Below are 19,624 nucleotides of genomic sequence, written 5' to 3'. Positions count from 1 at the left end.
TCCAAAGGAACGCAGTTCCTCACCAGCAACGGATCAAAGCTGGATGGAGAATGACTTTGATGAGCTGAGAGAAGAAGGCTTCAGATGATCAAATTACTCCGAGCTACGGGAGGATATTCAAACCAAAGGCAAAGAAGTTGAAAACTTTGAAAAAAATTTAGAAGAATGTATAACTAGAATAACCAATACAGAGAAGTGCTTAAAGGAGCTGATGGAGCTGAAAACCAAGCCTCGAGAACTACGTGAAGAATACAGAAGCCTCAGGAACTGATGTGATCAAATGGAAGAAAGGGTATCAGTGATGGAAGATGAAATGAATGAAATGAAGCGAGAAGGGAAGTTTAGAGAAAAAAGAATAAAAAGAAATGAGCAAAGCCTCAAGAAATATGGGACTATGTGAAAAGACCAAATCTACGTCTGATTGGTGTACCTGAAAGTGACGGGGAGAATGGAACCAAGTTGGAAAACACTCTGCAGGATATTATCCAGGAGAACTTCCCCACTCTAGCAAGGCAGGCCAACATTCAGATTCAGGAAATACAGAGAACACCACAAAGATACTCCTCGAGAAGAGCAACTCCAAGACACATAATTGTGAGATTCACCAAAGTTGAAATGGAGGAAAAAATGTTAAGGGCAGCCAGAGAGAAAGGTCGGGTTACCCTCAAAGGGAAGCCCATCAGACTAACAGCGGATCTCTCAGCAGAAACTCTACAAGCCAGAAGAGAGTGGGGGCCAATATTCAACATTCTTAAAGAAAAGAATTTTCAACCCAGAATTTCATATCCTGCCAAACTAAGCTTCATAAGTGAAGGAGAAATAAAATACTTTACAGACAAGCAAATGTTGAGAGATTTTGTCACCACCAGGCCTGCCCTAAAAGAGCTCCTGAAGGAAGCGCTAAACATGGAAAGGCACAGCCGGTACCAGCCGCTGCAAAATCATGCCAAAACGTAAAGACTATCGAGACTAGAAAGAGACTGCATCAACTAACGAGCAAAATAACCAGCTAACATCATAATGACAGGATCAAATTCACACATAACAATATTAACTTTAAATGTAAATGGACTAAATGCTCCAATTAAAAGACACAGACTGGCAAACTGGATCAAGAGTCAAGACCCATCAGTGTGCTGTATTCAGGAAACCCATCTCACGTGCAGAGACACACATAGGCTCAAAATAAAAGGATGGAGGAAGATCTACCAAGCAAATGGAAAACAAAAAAAGGCAGGGGTTGCAATCCTAGTCTCTGATAAAACAGACTTTAAACCAACAAAGGTCAAAAGAGACAAAGAAGGCCATTACGTAATGGTAAAGGGATCAATTCAACAAGAAGAGCTAACTATCCTAAATATATATGCACCCAATACAGGAGCACCCAGATTCATAAAGCAAGTCCTGAGTGACCTACAAAGAGACTTAGACTCCCACACATTAATAATGGGAGACTTTAACACCCCACTGTCAACATTAGACAGATCAACGAGACAGAAAGTCAACAAGGATACCCAGGAATTGAACTCAGCTCTGCAGCAAGCGGACTTAATAGACATCTACAGAACTCTCCACCCCAAATCAACAGAATATACATTCTTTTCAGCACCACACCACACCTATTCCAAAATTGACCACATAGTTGGAAGTAAAGCTATCCTCAGCAAATGTAAAAGAACAGAAATTATAACAAACTATCTCTCAGATCACAGTGCAGTCAAGCTAGAACTCAGGATTAAGAATCTCACTCAAAACCGCTCAACCACATGGAAACTGAACAACCTGCTCCTGAATGACTACTGGGTACATAACGAAATGAAGGCAGAAATAAAGATGTTCTTTGAAACCAATGAGAACCAAGACACAACATACCAGAATCTCTGGGACACGTTCAAAGCAGTGTGTAGAGGGAAATTTATAGCACTAAATGCCCACAAGAGAAAGCAGGAAAGATCCAAAATTGACACCCTAACATCACAATTAAAAGAACTAGAAAAGCAAGAGCAAACACATTCAAAAGCTAGCAGAAGGCAAGAAATAACTAAAATCAGAGCAGAACTGAAGGAAATAGAGACCCGAAAAACCCTTCAAAAAATTAATGAATCCAGGAGCTGGTTTTTTGAAAGGATCAACAAAATTGATAGACCGCTAGCAAGATTAATAAAGAAAAAAAGAGAGAAGAATCAAATAGATGCAATGAAAAATGATAAAGGGGATATCACCACCGATCCCACAGAAATACAAACTACCATCAGAGAATACTGTAAACACCTCTACGCAAATAAACTAGAAAATCTAGAAGAAATGGATAAATTCCTTGACACATACACTCTGCCAAGACTAAACCAGGAAGAAGTTGAATCTCTGAATAGACCAATAACAGGAGCTGAAATTGTGGCAATAATCAATAGCTTACCAACAAAAAAAGTCCAGGACCAGATGGATTCACAGCCGAATTCTACCAGAGGTACAAGGAGGAGCTGGTACCATTCCTTCTGAAACTATTCCAATCAATAGAAAAAGAGGGAATCCTCCCTAACTCATTTTATGAGGCCAGCATCATCCTGATACCAAAGCCGGGCAGAGACACAACCAAAAAAGAGAATTTTAGACCAATATCCTTGATGAACATTGATGCAAAAATCCTCAATAAAATACTGGCAAACCGAATCCAGCAGCACATCAAAAAGCTTATCCACCATGATCAAGTGTGCTTCATCCCTGGAATGCAAGGCTGGTTCAATATACGCAAATCAATAAATGTAATCCAGCATATAAACAGAACCACAAAACAAAAACCACGATTATCTCAATAGATGCAGAAAAGGCCTTTGACAAAATTCAACAACTCTTCATGCTAAAAATGCTCAATAAATTAGGTATTGATGGGACGTATCTCAAAATAATAAGAGCTATCTATGACAAACCCACAGCCAATATCATACTGAATGGGCAAAAACTGGAAGCATTCCCTTTGAAAACTGGCACAAGACAGGGATGCCCTCTCTCACCACTCCTATTCAACACAGTGTTGGAAGTTCTGGCCAGGGCAATTAGGCAGAAGAAGGAAATAAAGGGTATTCAATTAGGAGAAGAGGAAGTCAAATTGACCCTGTTTGCAGATGACATGATTGTATATCTAGAAAACCCCATTGTCTCAGCCCAAAATCTCCTTAAGCTGATAAGCAACTTCAGCAAAGTCTCAGGATACAAAATCAATGTACAAAAATCACAAGCATTCTTATACACCAACAGGAGACAAACAGAGAGCCAAATCATGAGTGAACGCCCATTCACAATTGCTTCAAAGAGAATAAAATACCTAGGAATCCAACTTAGAAGGGATGTGAAGGACCTCTTCAAGGAGAACTACAAACCACTGCTCAAGGAAATAAAAGAGGATACAAACAAATGGAAGTACGTTCCATGCTCATGGGTAGGAAGAATCAATATCGTGAAAATGGCCATACTGCCCAAGGTAATTTATAGATTCAATGCCATCCCCATCAAGCTACCAATGACTTTCTTCACAGAATTGGAAAAAACTACTTCAAAGTTCATATGGAACCAAAAAAGAGCCCGCATCGCCAAGTCAATCCTAAGCCAAAAGAACAAAGCTGGAGGCATCACGCTACCTGACTTCAAACTATACTACAAGGCTACAGTAACCAAAACAACATGGTACTGCTACCAAAACAGAGATATAGATCAATGGAACAGAACAGAGCCCTCAGAAATAACGCCGCATATCTACAACTATCTGATCTTTGACAAACCTTAGAAAAACAAGCAATGGGGAAAGGATTCCCTATTTAATAAATGGTGCTGGGAATACTGGCTAGCCATATGTAGAAAGCTGAAACTGGATCCCTTCCTTACACCTTATACAAAAATCAATTCAAGATGGATTAAAGACTTACATGTTAGACCTAAAACCATAAAAACCCTAGAAGAAAACCTAGGCATTACCATTCAGGACACAGGCATGGGCAAGGACTTCATGTCTAAAACACCAAAAGCAATGGCAACAAAAGCCAAAATTGACAAATGGTATCTAACTAAACTAAAGAGCTTCTGCACAGCAAAAGAAACTACCATCAGAGTGAACAGGCAACTTACAAAATGGGAGAAAGTTTTTGCAGCCTACTCATCTGACAAAGGGCTAATATCCAGAATCTACAATGAACTCAAACAAATTTACAAGAAAAAAACAAACAACCCCATCAAAAAGTGGGCGAAGGAGATGAACAGACACTTCTCAAAAGAAGACATTTATGCAGCCAAAAAACACATGAAAAAATGCTCACCATCACTGGCCATCAGAGAAATGCAAATCAAAACCACAATGAGATACCATCTCACACCAGTTAGAATGGCAATCATTAAAAAGTCAGGAAACAATAGGTGCTGGAGAGGATGTGGAGAAATAGGAACACTTTTACACTGTTGGTGGGACTGTAAACTAGTTCAACCATTGTGGAAGTCAGTGTGGCGATTCCTCAGGGATCTAGAACTAGAAATACCATTTGGCCCGGCCATCCCATTACTGGGTATATACCCAAAGGACTATAAATCATGCTGCTATAAAGACACATGCACACGTATGTTTATTGCGGCATTATTCACAATAGCAAAGACTTGGAACCAACCCAAATGTCCAACAATGATAGACTGGATTAAGAAAATGTGGCACATAGACACCATGGAATACTATGCAGCCATAAAAAATGATGAGTTCATGTCCTTTGTAAGGACATGGATGAAATTGGAAATCATCATTCTCAGTAAACTATCGCAAGAACAAAAAACCAAACACCGCATATTCTCACTCATAGGTGGAAATTGAACAATGAGAACACATGGACACAGGAAGGGGAACATCACACTCTGGGGACTGTTGTGGGGTGGGGGAAGGTGGAGGGATAGCATTGGGAGATATACCTAATGCTAGATGACGAGTTAGTGGGTGCAGTGCACCAGCATGTCACATGTATACATATGTAACTAACCTGCACATTGCGCACATGTACCCTAAAACCTAAAGTATAATAATAATAAATAAATTAATTAATTAAAAAAAAAGAAATGTAGGCATAGCTCACTTTCCTCAAAAAAAAAAAAAAAAATTGTGAGTAAATGTGCTATATGACCTTCTGTTTTGAGTTGACTTTCTATTGGTTTTATCTTCATTGTAGTTATGAGATTAAATAATAATTTCCTATATTTTTCTATGTCATTGCAATATGCATGATAACTGAGATAACGATTATTTTAGTTTAGACAATACCAGCAATCTAAATCTAAACCTAGGAAATGTTGTGGTAACAAAGGACAGTAAAAGTATGGCAAAATATTAACTGCAGAGACCATGAATTCTCTGGGATTTAAGAGCTACTTATAGATGTCCTTCATCCCTCTCTTTTTGCAAATCTTGGTTCATTTCACCATTTCCTTTTTTTTTGAGACAGTCTTGCTCTGTTGGCCAGGCCAGCGTGCAGTGGTACAATCTCGGCTCACTGCAATCTCCTCATCCTGGATTCAAGCAATCTTCCCACCTCAGCCTCCCAAGAAGCTGGGACTACAGGCACGTGCCATCATGCCCAGCTAATTTTTTGTATTTTCTTAGTCACAGGATTTCACCATGTTAGCCAGGCTGGTCTGAAACTCCTAGCCTCAAGTGATCTGCCCACCTTGGCCTCCCGAAGTGCTGGGATTACAGGCATGAACCACCAAACTTGGCCTACCATTTAACTGTTATCAGAAATTAAAACAAGTCACTTCTTCTCTCTCACTTGCTGTCTCTCTGAATTATTTGCTTACAGAATAAACATAACTTTGTGTCCAAAATTACATTTATGAATTATTTTGAGTCTAATTATTCACTGTGTTTCTACTTTCCTACCTCTCAATATCAAGAGTCATTAGTTGTTGACGATCTTAGTACTTCAGGCATTCACCTTTATCTAATTTACAAACAAAGCTGAGAAAACAACTGACAGGTATCACTGAATCGGTAACAAAGTTAGTGAGGCAATATACAAAATAGCATCTTCTACAAAGGAGCTTGTATTTTCTTCCATATAATGGTTCCAATTTGATGAACTACTCTAGCGCTTCAAAGTTGTCCCCAGATTATTCTCTATGTAAAGCATAATATATATTTGAAATAAATCACATATAATCCAAGAGAAGAGAAAACAAAACTGATTAGCTACTTAATTGTAAAATATTAAATGTCTTTCTATAATGAGCAGATTTTACATGAAACAAGAATCTTCTAAATATTGTAACATGACTTTTAGCAAAAAAATGTTTTTCTTGGAAGTAAAATGATTCTTTTTGCTAAAACAGAAACAAAATTATACCTATGTAGTAAACTGAAAAATAAATTATAACTATGTAGTAAACAGAAAAATCTTAAAATGTTAAATAAACCTGTTGGTCTCTTTTATCCCACAAATGTCAACATGCTTTTTATGTTTATACTGAAAAAATTAAATTTTTTTCTAAAACATTTTCTAATTTCTTCTTTTAAGGTTCAAACTGAATTCAGTTCTTTGAAAAAAAAACAACAAAATTAAATATATAAAAAAGTTGAACTTTTTTGCATGCTAAGAAAGTCTAAAGTGACAGGAAAAGATAAAATGAGAATGAGAAAACTTGACCACCATCCAGCAAGTATACTATGAGAAAACAATAACTAAAATATTTAAGATAAATGTTTAATTTTTTAAATTCTAAGAAATTTGGTTTGTATTACTCAAGGCATTACAAAACCTTGAATATTTACAGGTCTAAGACAAGCAATGAAAATGAGTGAAGCAAGGAAATATGAAAGAAAATGGAGTGATTGTAATGTCATTAAGCCAGCAAGCCCATTCCTTGCTGAGAAAAGCCTGTATTATCATAGCCTAGTGCCATAGACTACTGCTATGCAGGAAGGTGCAAAAGAACTAAAAAATCTGTATTTTTCTATGAAATTCCCAGATTTTTAAGGGTTAGTAACCAATTTTTCAATGTCACATCATACAGGTCAAATCAAACAAATGATTAGCTATTTTCTTCTACTGGAACAAGAACCATAAGTTCTCTCAGGGTCCGAGAAGTCTGGGACTGATGGGCTCAACTAACATGCGAAGGCTAAGAGGAAAAACTGCTGCACCTGAAACACAGAGAACGAATTTTGAAAAGAAAAAGAGAACATCTTTAAAGATAACGAGAAAAAAATCCTCTTTGTACTTGATAATTTAAAAATTGAAGCAGAAAAAGGAAAATGCACTGGCAATTCATTTTCTTCTGCCAGACTCGAAAGGGTTCGTAATTTAGAATTAGAATGATTGAACTGTACCTGCATCAGAAAGCAGCACCTGTTGACTCTTCTAATTGGGATTATGCTTATGTTCTTTATATTTTCTCTTTTGAAACAGTATCTCAAAAGGTATAGTAAAACCAGCAAAATAGTTTATCCAAGGTTTACCAAATGATCAGCTGCTTAATTATGAGTTCAATAAAATCTGATAATTTTAATGTTTTTAGTAATTTTGAAATGAGTGGTTAAAAAAGAATTCTGATTTTTTTTTAGGATTCTAGATTTAATTTTCATGACAATGAAACAATTCTTTTTTAGTGAGAAGGGAGTGGGTGAAGAGAAAAAAATCACTAGGATTTTTCTAAAATAACTTGTCTAAGTTTCCAAGAAACACAAAAAGAAGTCTCTCTGAAATATAATTTGGTATTACATAAAAACGAAACAATTATATATCTAGCTCTTCTACGTATATACATAATGTAAATTTCATTCACCCTCTAACCTATGATCACATTCATTTGTCTTGAGTCCTACTGGTTTAGAAATTCTGGGGAATAAGAGGTTAATTTTTCTGATTATATCCGAACATTAGAACTACTGATTGTCCTTCCCGTAATTCAGCATCTTTTCAAACTGTGGGCCAACAAATCAATATCTTATTATTAAAATAATAAGACTTGAATCCCTATTTGTTTTCTAGGATTTCCCTAATAAAGTACACAAACTGGGAGGCTTTAAACAACAGAAATGGACTTTCTCACAGTTCTGTAGGCTGGAAGTTTGAGATCACCGCAGCAGCTGAGCCGTGCTCCCTCCAAAGGGGCTACGGGAGGATCCGGCCTTGCTGCTTCCAGCTTCTGGCAGCTGGTGGCAGCATCGCTCCAGTCCCCGCCTCCATCTTCAGGTGGCTGTCTTCCTCCTGTATCAGCCAAATTTTCCTCTTCTTACAAGGACAGCTTCCCTAATCTAGTATGACCCATTTTAGTCATATCTGCAAACTCCCTATTTTCAAATAAGGTCACATTTACCGGTACGGAGGGTTAGGACTTCATCACCTTTTTGGGGAGACACAGCTCAACCCGTAACAATCTGCCCTCTGATTCCCAAAGTTGATTTCCTTCGCTTGTGCAAAATACATTTTCACCCCATGTCAACATTTCCAAAAGTTTTAACACTTTCCACATTAACTCTTCTCACCATCTACATCATTTAAGTTACAGAGGAGGCCTACTGTGATTCATCCTGTGGCAAAATTTCTCTCCATGTTTGATCCTGTGAAACCAGACAAGTTAATTCGCTTTTAAAAGACAGTGGGGGCCAGGGGCAGGCATAGGACAGACAGTCCATTCCAAAAGAGAGAAAGGGGAAGGAAGAAAGGGACCATGGGTCTCACGCAAGTCTGAAACCCTGCAGGGAAAATCCCATTAGACTGCCTTCACTATTTCCCATTTAAAATTTTTAAATGAGCTATGCAAGAGTAAAAACAAGTTATCCGACAGAGAAACCAGAGTTAGAAGTGCAGGATGAATTTACCAAGAGGGTAGGTTAAAAGGGAAACTTCTCCTTCAGGCCTATGGTGGGCATTTCTTGTTTACTCAAGTACCTACCTACCATCTCTCAAAAAATAATGTCCACTGGAATTCGATTATGTCATGATATTGCCTGCCCCCGCGCCCCCAGTCACGGCAGGAGGGAAGCGCAACCCTAGCCTTTCTTTACTCTAGAGACAGGAGGCGCTATGCCGCGATGGTGGCCGAGAAAGCATGGGAGCGACGCTCTTGCTCTCTGGACGTCGACGTGCCCAAGTCGAGGCCGCGCCCAGACCCGGAAGCAGGGCCGTCACGTGGGGCAGCGTGGGCCGCTGCCTTGGAAACGCAGAACGCGCGCTCCAGGTAAAAGTTGCTGCGCCCAGGACAGGGTTCTCACGGTGGAGGAAAGGACTGCTCCGGGACACCACGCTGTGCCCCGGAAAGCTGGGCGGAAAGCTGGGCGGCTTCGGAGCCAGAGCAGCGGCTCTGCGGCGCAGGCGGCGGGCCGGGGCAGCCTTGAAGCCGGGATCCGGCCTGAAGGGTCAGCACCAGCTCGCCTCCGGTGGGCGCCGCCTTCGATGTCATTCAATGTCAAGTTCCAGGGCAGTAGCTTGGACCCGTTTGGCGAGCGCGGAGTGAGTGGCGCAGGAGGAGCTCCCCTAGGTCCCCGAAGTAAGCGGGCCCCTGCACCGCGCGGCCAGCGACACTCAGAGCGAGATTGTTTGGGCCTGGGAGGAGGCGGGCAGCGAACCCAGCTTGTATAGTGGGGTCTTGTGTGCGCTCTCAGTGACAGGCAAGGTCACCTCTGCTATGAGGGGCCGGGTTTAGTGGTCTCCTCCCCAGAGTGTTGGATTTAGGAAATGCCTGCGTTAGCCCCTTGCTCCACGTGAATCCGAATAGTTCGTCCTGGCAGTGGAGGTGAATTCGGCCTGCCAGGACCCGCCCTCTGCCTGCACTCAGCGGCACCCCGGCTAAAGCCCTTTAGCTCCACCGCTACAGGCCTGTCTTAAGAGGCCTCTTTATCCCTGTGCCTTCACAGGCGTCATCACGTGGTCTTTTTCCAAGGACAAGGCTGCCTGCAGTCAGGTAATGGTAATTTAATTGATACCTGAAATTCTATCACCTATTAATTTATTTCAAAGCTTTGGGCTTTCTTGTTTTGAAACACAAAACTCTGTTGAGACGAGTCTGACTTCGTATAGTGCCATGGAATTGGCCACTTTGATTTCTTACCCCAGGAAGTCACTAGATTGCATTGTTTGCTTCTTATTTATATGTACCATGCCTAGTGTCGTACCTGGCATTCAGTAGGCCTCAGTAATTGTTCAGTGAGCAAATGAAAGGTGAGAGGAAGGCAAGGTTGGAAAGGACTTACTGATGCCTGTTCTACTTGGAGTTTGTACATTTTGTCCATTTTAGTTAAGGATTACTTTTATTTTTGCCTTTCATTATACTGTATTGCCTTATAAAGAGGAGTCTGGGGTATTGTTGCACTGAGCTAAAGGGTGTATAATTCTTGTTTTATCTCCGTTATCAGCTTTGTCGATTTTAAAATTATTTTGTGTGAAATTTGCTACACCACCTTCCTTAAGGGTATGTAGTGTTGATATGAACATAGTTGGTGTGAGAACTACTTGTAGGCGCTGAGCAGAAAGACGTGAGGGGAAGCCTGATTTTGGGTGGATGAGCTATAACTAATTTTAGCTTTATTTTTCTCTTTTGTATATGATATTGGGCACTGATTTTCAAATTTTAGAGTTGGTTTTTGCCTTGGAAAGAAAGGTTTACTCAGTTTTTTAGCATTATGGTCACTGGTAATCCGAGAGCTAGAATTCCCGAGAGCAATATGGGCAGCTTGTACTGGGAAGTGGAAGTAGTCTGTGCTTGAATCAAATTAAATCAGTATAAAGATGACGTTTGTGTTTGGTCCTGATTCTGCTTTGTCCCCCACTGACTTTCTTTTTTTTTTTTTTTAATTTGTAATATATTTTGAAGAGCGATTACTAGCTTAACTTCATCCATCCCTTCTTGTAGCAACAGTAGGGCTTGTCAGGCCTGAAGGTTTACCTGTTGGTATTTCTGAAAATCTATGTGTTAAGCACCTACAAAGTGAATTAACAAAGCCTAGCGTCTGCTCCGGTCATTTGTTTCTTCCGTTGAGTTCCCCCCTGTGTTAGACGGTCTATTGGATAGCTAGTTAAAGAAATGAAGGGCAGGGCTCTTGGGTCTGGAAGCTCACCTTTTCAGGAGAGAAGACTTTCAAACAGATAAGTTGTAATAGAGAAGTATGGAAAAGTGTGGGCTTTACAGATGTACAGAGCGGGTTCGAGTTCTGTCTTTCCCAATATTAATTTGTGACCTCAAACAAGTTTTTTCTAACCTCTTAAAGCATGTATCCTGATCTATAAAAGAATGATACTCTGTTGTGTAGGATTGTGTGATTTAAATGAGAACCTACGTAAAGTAGCAGGCACACTTCATGGTATGCGGTAGGTGCATATTAAATGCTTTCTTTCCCTGCCTTCCAGAGTGTGCTAACAAGTGTGATTGAATAGGTAACAAGAGAATGGTCATTCCCATTAGATCAGTGATTTTTGTTTTTATCAAGATATTGAAATGTCTTTGGAACGTATACAATTTGCTCCCAGTTTCAGCCTATGATTTTAATATGTTCATTAAATTTTTCTAAAATATCTGTTGCTTGATAGTCAACTCGTCCTCTCTATTTGGTAGTTGTAGAATAATTGGTACTGTGTACTGAGATCTCACTCTGTCAGATGCTGTTGTTAGTACTTTACATATACTTAGTACCTGTGTCCATGCTGTAAGGTATGTATCGTCATTCCCATTGTACATGATGAAAAAAATATGAGGCCTAGGAGGAGAAATAACATGACCAGGGTTATAAGCTAATAATAATTATGGCTAACATCTGTAAATGCTCTGTGCCAAACACTGCTTTATATCTATCTATCTATCTATATATAATTTCATTTAATCCTTGTGGCCACTCTTAGGTTCTGTAGAAGTGACAGAGCTGATTTTGAACCCATACCATTCAGTTTTTGTTTTTTGGAAAATAATTAAAAATTGAAAAAAAATTGGCCAGGCGCAGTGGCTCAAGCCTGTAATCCCAGCACTTTGGGAGGCTGAGGCGGGCGGATCACCTGAGGTCAGGAGTTCGAGACCAGTCTGACCAACATGGTGAAACCCCGTCTCTATTAAAAATACAAAAATTAGCCGGGCGTGGTGGTGCATACCTATAATCCCAGCTACTCAGGAGGCTGAGGCAGGAGAATCGCTTGAACTCGGGAGGCGGAGGTTGCAGTGAGCTGAAATCACGCCACTGCACTCCAGCCTGGGTGACAGCGTGGGACTCTGTCTCAAAAAAAAAATGGAAGAAAAATGATGTTCTGAAATCATTTTTGGTGTAATTTATGTGGGGTGATATGAGGAGTATGATAGTGCTATCCGTGATCACAGGTATAACATGATACACCAATGAAAGCCAAGATCTCCTTTATGATAAAAGTAATTTTAGTAAATATAAAAAAAGCACAATTTTGAATTTTGGTTATAAATGAGACGTATTGTTTGGTTCTAAGGGTCTTTTTGGAGTTCCTGAGCTGAGTGCCACGGAAGGATTTCATGCTGCACAAGAAAAAGCCTTGAGAAAGGCAGAATTGCTTGTGGGCCGTGCGTGTTCCACCCCACCTGGGCCCCAGACCGTGCTGATCTTCGATGAGCTCTCGGATTCCTTGTGCAGAGTGGCCGACTTGGTAAGATGCTTTGCCTCAGACTTGAAGCTACCTCTCTTTCAACCTGTTAAAATTTAAGTGAAATTTATCCTTTGTTGTTTACTATTAATATTAGATTATAAAGTTAAAAATGTCTGAAACTATTTGAGATCCATTGGGTATAATTTTTTGTGATGAAATACATCATTAGGAATGGGAAAATGTTATAGGAAAAGGTGACATTTAGAACTTGTACTTTAATATGTATATTTAATAAAATATACCTGTAATATATAATGAATGAATGATTACTAATATGGCAAATATTTGCTATATTTGGGTAATATATATTTACATATATATTCATTTGACAGAGATTCTTTATTTATGAAAGCTTCTGCCAAAATTCTAAGAACACTTTATGTGTGCATTTACAACAAAATTCCTCTTTATCTTTTTTTTTTTTTTTTAATAGAGACAGCATCTCCCTGTGTTGCCCAGGCTGGTCTTGAACTCCTAGACCCAAGTGAACCTCCTGCCTTGGCCTCCCAAAGTGCTGGGATTATAAGTGTGAGCTACTTCTTTTTCAGAAGAGGTGTGAAAACCAGTTTTAATAAACCTTTTCAGGAATGCTTTTTTTTTTTTTAATTAAAAACCAAGTTTTCACATCAAAATGATTATAAGGTCTTTTTTTTTTTAACATTTTAAATTTGAAATAGAAGTGTATACCTAGATCTCTTCACCAACTAGGAAATCCATTGCTGAGATAGCAAAATTTTCTTTTTCTTTTTTTTTATTTTTAATTTTTGTGGGTACATGTATATATTCATGAGGTACATGAGATGTTTTGATAGAGGCATGCAATGCATACTAATGACATCAGGGAAAATGGGGTATCCATCCCCTCAAGCATTTATCTTTTGTGTTACAAACAATCCAATTGTACTCTTTTAGTTATTTTAAAATCTACAATTAAATTATTATTGACTGTAGTCACCCTGTTGTGCTATCAAATAGTAGGTCTTAGTCATTCTTCCTGTTTTTTTGTACCCATTAGCCATCCCCACCTCCCCCATACCACCCTGCTACCCTACCCAGCCTCTGGTAACCATCCTTCTACTCTTTATTTCCATGATTCAATTGTATCTATTTTTAGGTCCCACAAATGAGTGAGAACATGTGATGTTTGTCTTTCTGTGCCTGACTTATTTCACTTAACATAATGACCATCCATGTCGTTGCAAATGACACAATCTCATTCTTTTTTTTTTTTTTTTTTTTTGAGATGGAGTTTTATTCTTGTTGCCCAGGCTAGAGTACAATGGTGCAGTCCAAGCTCAACCTCCACCTCCTGAGTTCCAAGCAGTTCCCCTCTCTCAGCCTCCCAAGTAGCTGGGATTACAGACATGCGCCACCATGCCCAACTAAATTTTTTGTATTTTTAGTAGAGACAGGGCTTCACCATGTTGGCCAGGATGGATGGTCTCGATCTCCTGACCTCGTGATCCACCCGCCTCTGCCTCCCAAAGTGCTGGGATTACAGGTGTGAGCCACCACGCCTGGCAATAATCTCATTCTTTTTTATAGCTGAATAGCACTCTATTGTAAGTACCACATTTTCTTTGTCCATTCATCTGTTCATGGACACGTGGGTTGCTTCCTCATCTTGGATGTTGTGAACAGAGCTGCAACAAACATGGAAGTGCAGATATCTCTTCGATTTGCTCATTTCCAGGAAGCAAGATTTTCTGTCAGCCTGAAGGAGCCGACTCTTGGTTACTCATGTCAAGGAAAGCAGCACACACAATTTAAATAGTGATCATTTATGATCTTGTCTACATAGTATTAAACTACATAGGTTTTTCCCTCACAGTCAGTCAATGTTGAGCACCTACTGTGTGCCAGACACTGTCTAGGCACCAGGGATACATGCAGGAATGAAACAGACACAATCTCTGACTTAATGGAGTTTATACTCTGGCATTAACTTGTTTTTGAAAATTTAGGCTGTAGGCCATTTCTATAGCCTAGTTAGCTGAAGAAGGTTTACCTGGATGAGCTGAGGTAACCTTCTCAGCATATCTCCATTTTTACAAGAGGGAAGAAAGGCACTGGGTGATGAAGGGATGTGCCCCACTGTCACCTGGCCAGCATGTGGTGCAGTTGGGCTGCCAGCCCAGGTCGAGCTCCTCTTCTTTCTCCTGTTCCAACCATTTCAGGGCTGGCTGGCTGCTCAGGTCTCATGGACCCTTACCTGGAAAGGTTGCAAAGTTTGTTAGCCTCTCCATCTTTAAAAAAAATGTACTTGTTTTTAAAATTATTATACAGTAAAATTGACTTCTGTTGGAGGATGGTACAGTTCTATGCATTTTAACTCATGTAAATTTGTGCAGCCCTCACCACAATCAGGATACAAAGCTATTCCATCAACATCCAAAAATCTACCTGTATAGTCACACCCACCCCTCCCCACTAACCTCTGGCAACCACTGATCTGTTCTCTCTCCCTATAGTTTTGCCTTTTCTAGAATGTCACATAAGTGGAATCCTGTATACCTTTGACTGACTTCTTTCACCCAGCATAACTCCTCCCCATCTTTTTTTTTTTTCCTTTTTTGGAAAATTTCCTTCCACCCATACACCTGACTTGAGCATTAACACCTTTCAGATGATTATATGTTCACCACAAGCTTCCCGCTCTTAAGGAAGCCGATAAAGTATCTTATTGTAAAGGGTTTTTCTCTGGAGTGAAGTTGCAGGTTCTGGGTAGTTCTGTTGTACTGGGTTTTTGTTCTGTGCCTCCAGTATGTGCATAGGAAATGCGTCTTCGAATGATGGGGGAGCCGTGGAAATGCACTGCTCCAAAGGAGGTTTCATACCCTGTTCACCTAATTGTGTCACTGAAATCAGAAAAGGAAAATCTGTGTCAGTGAATTTCACTATTCAAGTGCAGTCAACCCTCCAGATTTGGGCATCTGTGGAGTCAACCAATCTTGGATCAAAAATATTTGGAAAAAAAAATTGCATTGATGCTGAACACGTACAGACTTTTTTCCTTGTCACTGTTCCATGAAACAATATAATGTAACAGCTATTTACATATTATTTACATTCACTAGGTATTACAAGTAATCTAGAGACGATTCAATGTATGGGTTGTGCTGTGTGTCGGTTATATGATTCGATGTATGGGGTGTGCTGTGTGTCGGTTATATGCAAGTACTACACCATTTTATATCAGAGACTTGAGCATCTGTGGATTTGGGTATCTGTGGGAAGATCTAACCATTGCCCACTGATACTGAGGGGTGACTGTTGGCGTGGCTGTCACAAATCCCAGAATTTACTGTGTATTTGTTGTCTTAGTCTTCATCTTAATCAGTATTCTAGGATTTTTTCCTACATTTTTGCTTTTGGTCTTCACTAAAATATTTTAACTTCTCTGCCCTATATTTTGTCTTATTTTGACATTTTTAATATTATGTATAATATCTCATTTTGAAAACTTAAAAAAAAAAACTATGTGATTTATATATGTAGTTCTCTGGGTAAAAAAAGAACCTTTCTCCTTTTTGAATTTTTAAGATATTACCTACCAGTAATGTTAGTACTATTATAAGGCAATCGTTTTATAAACTTTTTCACCAAATAGTCATTTTGTTTTCTTTGTTTTCAACACAGTTTTTGTGTAACAGAACTGTTTTCCTCATCACTATTACAAATTTTTAATATGTATGCTAGTGTTTTGAATTTTAATATTATTATAAATTCACAACATGTAGATTAGTAATTTGTAAAAAAAAAAAATGTAAATTTACATAACTCATTTTTCAGATACTTTGGTACTAATGTTATTTTATCATTACCAATTCTTACAACAAATATACCAAACTATGGATTTAAATGTTTTGGCATTAAAAACTATTTGATAATAAAATTAGGAAATTTTACCTTGTGGTGATTTTATTTCATGTTATAGTCACACATCTTCTTGGCAAATAAAATATGTAGTGTTTTGTAGTTTCTCTGCTTTTTGTTACAATTGACATGAAAACGAAAAGTTAGTTTTACATCATTTTATCTTTTAAAAAAGTTGTTGCTCATTTTAATTTCTAATGATTTAAGTAGCAGCAGCAGTAGTAGTTGTACACTGTATTACATGGAGACTGAACTCATATTTTATTAAAAGAACTATAAAGAGACTGTGCCTTTGTTTTCTGCACAAAGACTAGAACGTAGTTAAAGACTAAAGTGTAGTTAAATGAGTTTTGAAACTATACTATGTGTCAGTTAAAGAAAACAAGCCTTTAAGAGTTGTTTTCTGGAGGTAGGTTAACCTGTGAGAACCATACTGCAAAGAATTTTAGCCAGAAAGTTGTAGAATATTTGAAACCAATGTCTGCTCTTTTGATTTAATAAAGGGTTAGGAAGAATTTGCTTGGTGTTTATATTTGAAGGAGAAAAACTTTTCTGAAACAAAGTTAATAAAATTTTTTTTTTGGAATGAAACAAACTTGGTTTCAAGGAATAACAATTAAATGTTCAGAAAGAAGCTGCTTTGCTTTACTCGCTTAGGAAAAAGTCAATAATGGAAATGCATAGGCCAAGCCAATGGCACCTCTTAAAACCCAGTTTTCATTTTCGCCCCCAGATCCTGGAAGAAAGCTTCCCATCAAATTCCCTTTTGGTTTCGTCTTTCCCCTTTATTAGGCTGATTTTGTGAAAATCGCTCACCCTGAGCCAGCATTCAGAGAAGCTGCGGAAGAAGCTTGTAGAAGTATTGGCACCATGGTGGAGAAGTACGTGCTGTTCCCCTCCCCACCTCCATGCCAAGTCCTGGGTGATCCGGTCGCATGGACTTGAGCCGTAGGCAGTTTTGTCCATAGCGCTTGTCCCCCGCCCAGCAGGGTGGGAGGTGTGTGTGACCAGGGGTGGCCGGAGGGAGGGCTCAGGACAGGCCATTGGCTCACCTCGCAGGCGGGCACTGGGCCTCAGGGCTGGTCGTCTGTTCTCTCAGTCATTTCCTTGTCTGTAAACGGGGTCATAAAGTTAACCCTGCCTCAGGGTCCTTGTGAGGGTTAAATGAGATCAATGTAAAGGTGTCACTTGATAATCTGAGATGACAGACACCCAGGATTCTTGTCATCACCATTATCACTTACCTTAAATAAGGGCTTTTTAGTGTCCTAGTGGCAAATTGGACTTACTAGATTATCGCTGGATGAAATTGCTATTGCATCGATGGCTGTGGGCCACAGGGCGAGAAGCCAAAATGCTCTATAAACAGTGTCCTTGTAGCCCCCGTGGAGTTGGAATTAGGGGAGGCCTCCTGTAAAAGTCTGTGGGAGAGCTGGAGCAGGCTCTGGCTGAGGCTGTGATGGAGTGAATTATTTTAAAGTGATTTTGGGGTAAATGTAAATGTTTTTAAGCCACTTATGAGAGCTCCATAGTGCTTGTTAAAATAACTGAATGGTGGACAGCGCTGTATTCCAACACACTTAGCTGCATGGCACCATGCCAGGCAGTGTATAGAGCGAGCCCTGGGCTCGCCAGCATGGATTTACAACAGGGAAAAGGGAGTAACATGATAAGACGATTTCCTATATCAGAAATTGTTGGAGGAGGAGAGTGATGGCTTTTCTGGTTAGACGAGGCTTCCTTGGAAGACCCAATGCTTCAGGATGTGCAGCTGCTGCTTTTCCCCAGGTCGCCAACATTTGTTCACCTTGGCACAATCGTGTGTGACTTTCCCATAGCTGCTGAAAACCAACTTACGTAGTGGGATAGAACTGGGCCCTGCAGAGTGCAGGCACTGGGCATGCTGACAGGGCTGAAAGTGAGGACTCCCTGGGAGAAAGCTTTGCCTCTCGGGGAAAGGCCCCTGGAAAGGAGTCAGCAGTGGGCTGCCTGCTCGAGGCGCTCTGCACGCTGTGTCCTGCCGAATTAGACATGGGCTGGTCTCATGGACAAGCACTCTTCATTTTGTGGGAGGACAAATACAGACTGAAATATGGGCTTTATCTCAGGGTCTTCCAACATGAAACATACTGGGAGATTTCCTTAAACTTCTGCAGTGAGGGCAGTGCGGGCAGCCTCTGAGCTGCTATTCCTTTGCCATGGAATGGCTCCGTGGGTGAGCAGGTTAGGAGGAGGTAGGCCTCCACACTCACTCTCTCCCTGACTTCTGGGATCCATGTGTGGGAGTCTGGCCCTTCTTGCTGAGTGTTTTTTGATGAGTAGTGACTACCTCTGTTTCACTAGTATTTGGGAAGGCCCATGTGAATGGTAACAGAAACCCTTCGATTGATGTGAATCTTCAGTGTTTTTATTGTGAACCAGCTGAGGAACAGGAGTATCCTTGAGTCTCTGAGTAGGAACTGGTGGGTGGTTCTTATAAGAAAGAGATGAACCTGAACTATAAGGAAGCTTATAATAGAGTTATTTTCTATTACTTTTTCCTCATCTAGTTTTCTTTTGACATTTTAGACCATTAGGACACCTTGACCAAGCTCTAGGGGAAAGCGGGGAGAGAGGAAAAAGAAAATAATAAAGCCTCTTGATACAGACTATGTTTGAAGTTTCGTTCCTCAAACATGTGAACTTGTGCAGGCAATACAGCAAGGGAGACACGGGAATGATAAAGAAGGATAAGATGTGAAAGATACAGTCTAACTGCTAATATTGTTTCATGTATGTACCTTTTAATAAGAGTAAAGCTTCCCGGCTAAGTTGGGTTGGGGCTCTTGATGGTGGAATCTCAGATATCAGCTAGTACAAGAGAAAGTGGAGCCAGGGGTGGGTGGGCTGGGAATGGCATTCAACCAGGCTGGGGACTTGCTGGAAAGGCAAATTCTCAGGCTGTATTCCAGGACTACTTGGGATTGGTCCTAGTGCTGTTTTAACCAACCCTTCAGGTGATTCTGAGCACTCACTAGTTGGAGAACCACTGGGTTAGGGAGCTAAGGTCTCTCAACTCTGCTTGAGAAGGGCTGCCACAACCACCAGTGAAGGAGATGGGTTGAGTGATTGCCCAGGGGCACTTGGCTGGT

At 40.0% G+C, this 19,624-nt stretch overlaps 1 protein-coding gene and 1 pseudogene across 3 annotated transcripts; both read left to right on the top strand.

Annotated features, from left to right (window-relative positions):
• The window catches only part of LOC103892183 (steroid hormone receptor ERR1-like), a 55,353-nt pseudogene extending 49,562 nt beyond the window's left edge, over positions 1–5,791 (top strand).
• Positions 5,792–8,793: 3,002 nt separating this feature from the next.
• On the top strand, positions 8,794–19,362 carry LOC134759368 (mitochondrial intermediate peptidase-like). 3 transcript variants are annotated; one of them, XM_063715092.1, is made up of 4 exons: positions 8,794–9,510; positions 9,878–9,924; positions 12,444–12,617; positions 17,227–17,384. In XM_063715092.1, the coding sequence occupies exons 1-4, from the start codon at positions 9,048–9,050 to the stop codon at positions 17,296–17,298; spliced, it is 756 nt and encodes a 251-aa protein (XP_063571162.1). In that variant the 5' UTR covers positions 8,794–9,047; the 3' UTR covers positions 17,299–17,384. The 3 variants fall into 3 exon arrangements, with proteins under 3 accessions (XP_063571162.1, XP_063571163.1, XP_063571161.1); XM_063715093.1 differs by lacking the exon at positions 17,227–17,384 and adding an exon at positions 13,051–16,525 and having other exon boundaries at positions 8,798–9,510; XM_063715091.1 differs by having other exon boundaries at positions 8,799–9,510; positions 17,286–19,362.
• Positions 19,363–19,624: the final 262 nt, after the last annotated feature.

Source organism: Pongo abelii, chromosome 14, assembly GCF_028885655.2.
Source record: "Pongo abelii isolate AG06213 chromosome 14, NHGRI_mPonAbe1-v2.0_pri, whole genome shotgun sequence".
NCBI lineage: Eukaryota > Metazoa > Chordata > Mammalia > Primates > Hominidae > Pongo > Pongo abelii.
The sequence above is the reverse complement of the archived record's forward strand: the minus strand, read 5'-3'. Positions and strand labels throughout refer to the sequence as shown.

Excerpts from the sequence above, each read along its gene's own strand:
- LOC134759368 (XM_063715091.1), top strand. The coding sequence starts at position 9,048 with ATGCCGCGATGGTGGCCGAGAAAGCATGGGAGCGACGCTCTTGCTCTC. Across the intron at positions 9,925-12,443 it reads ACAAGGCTGCCTGCAGTCAG|GGTCTTTTTGGAGTTCCTGA; the intron begins GTAATGGTAATT and ends TTTGGTTCTAAG. Across the intron at positions 12,618-17,285 it reads TGTGCAGAGTGGCCGACTTG|GCTGATTTTGTGAAAATCGC; the intron begins GTAAGATGCTTT and ends CCCCTTTATTAG.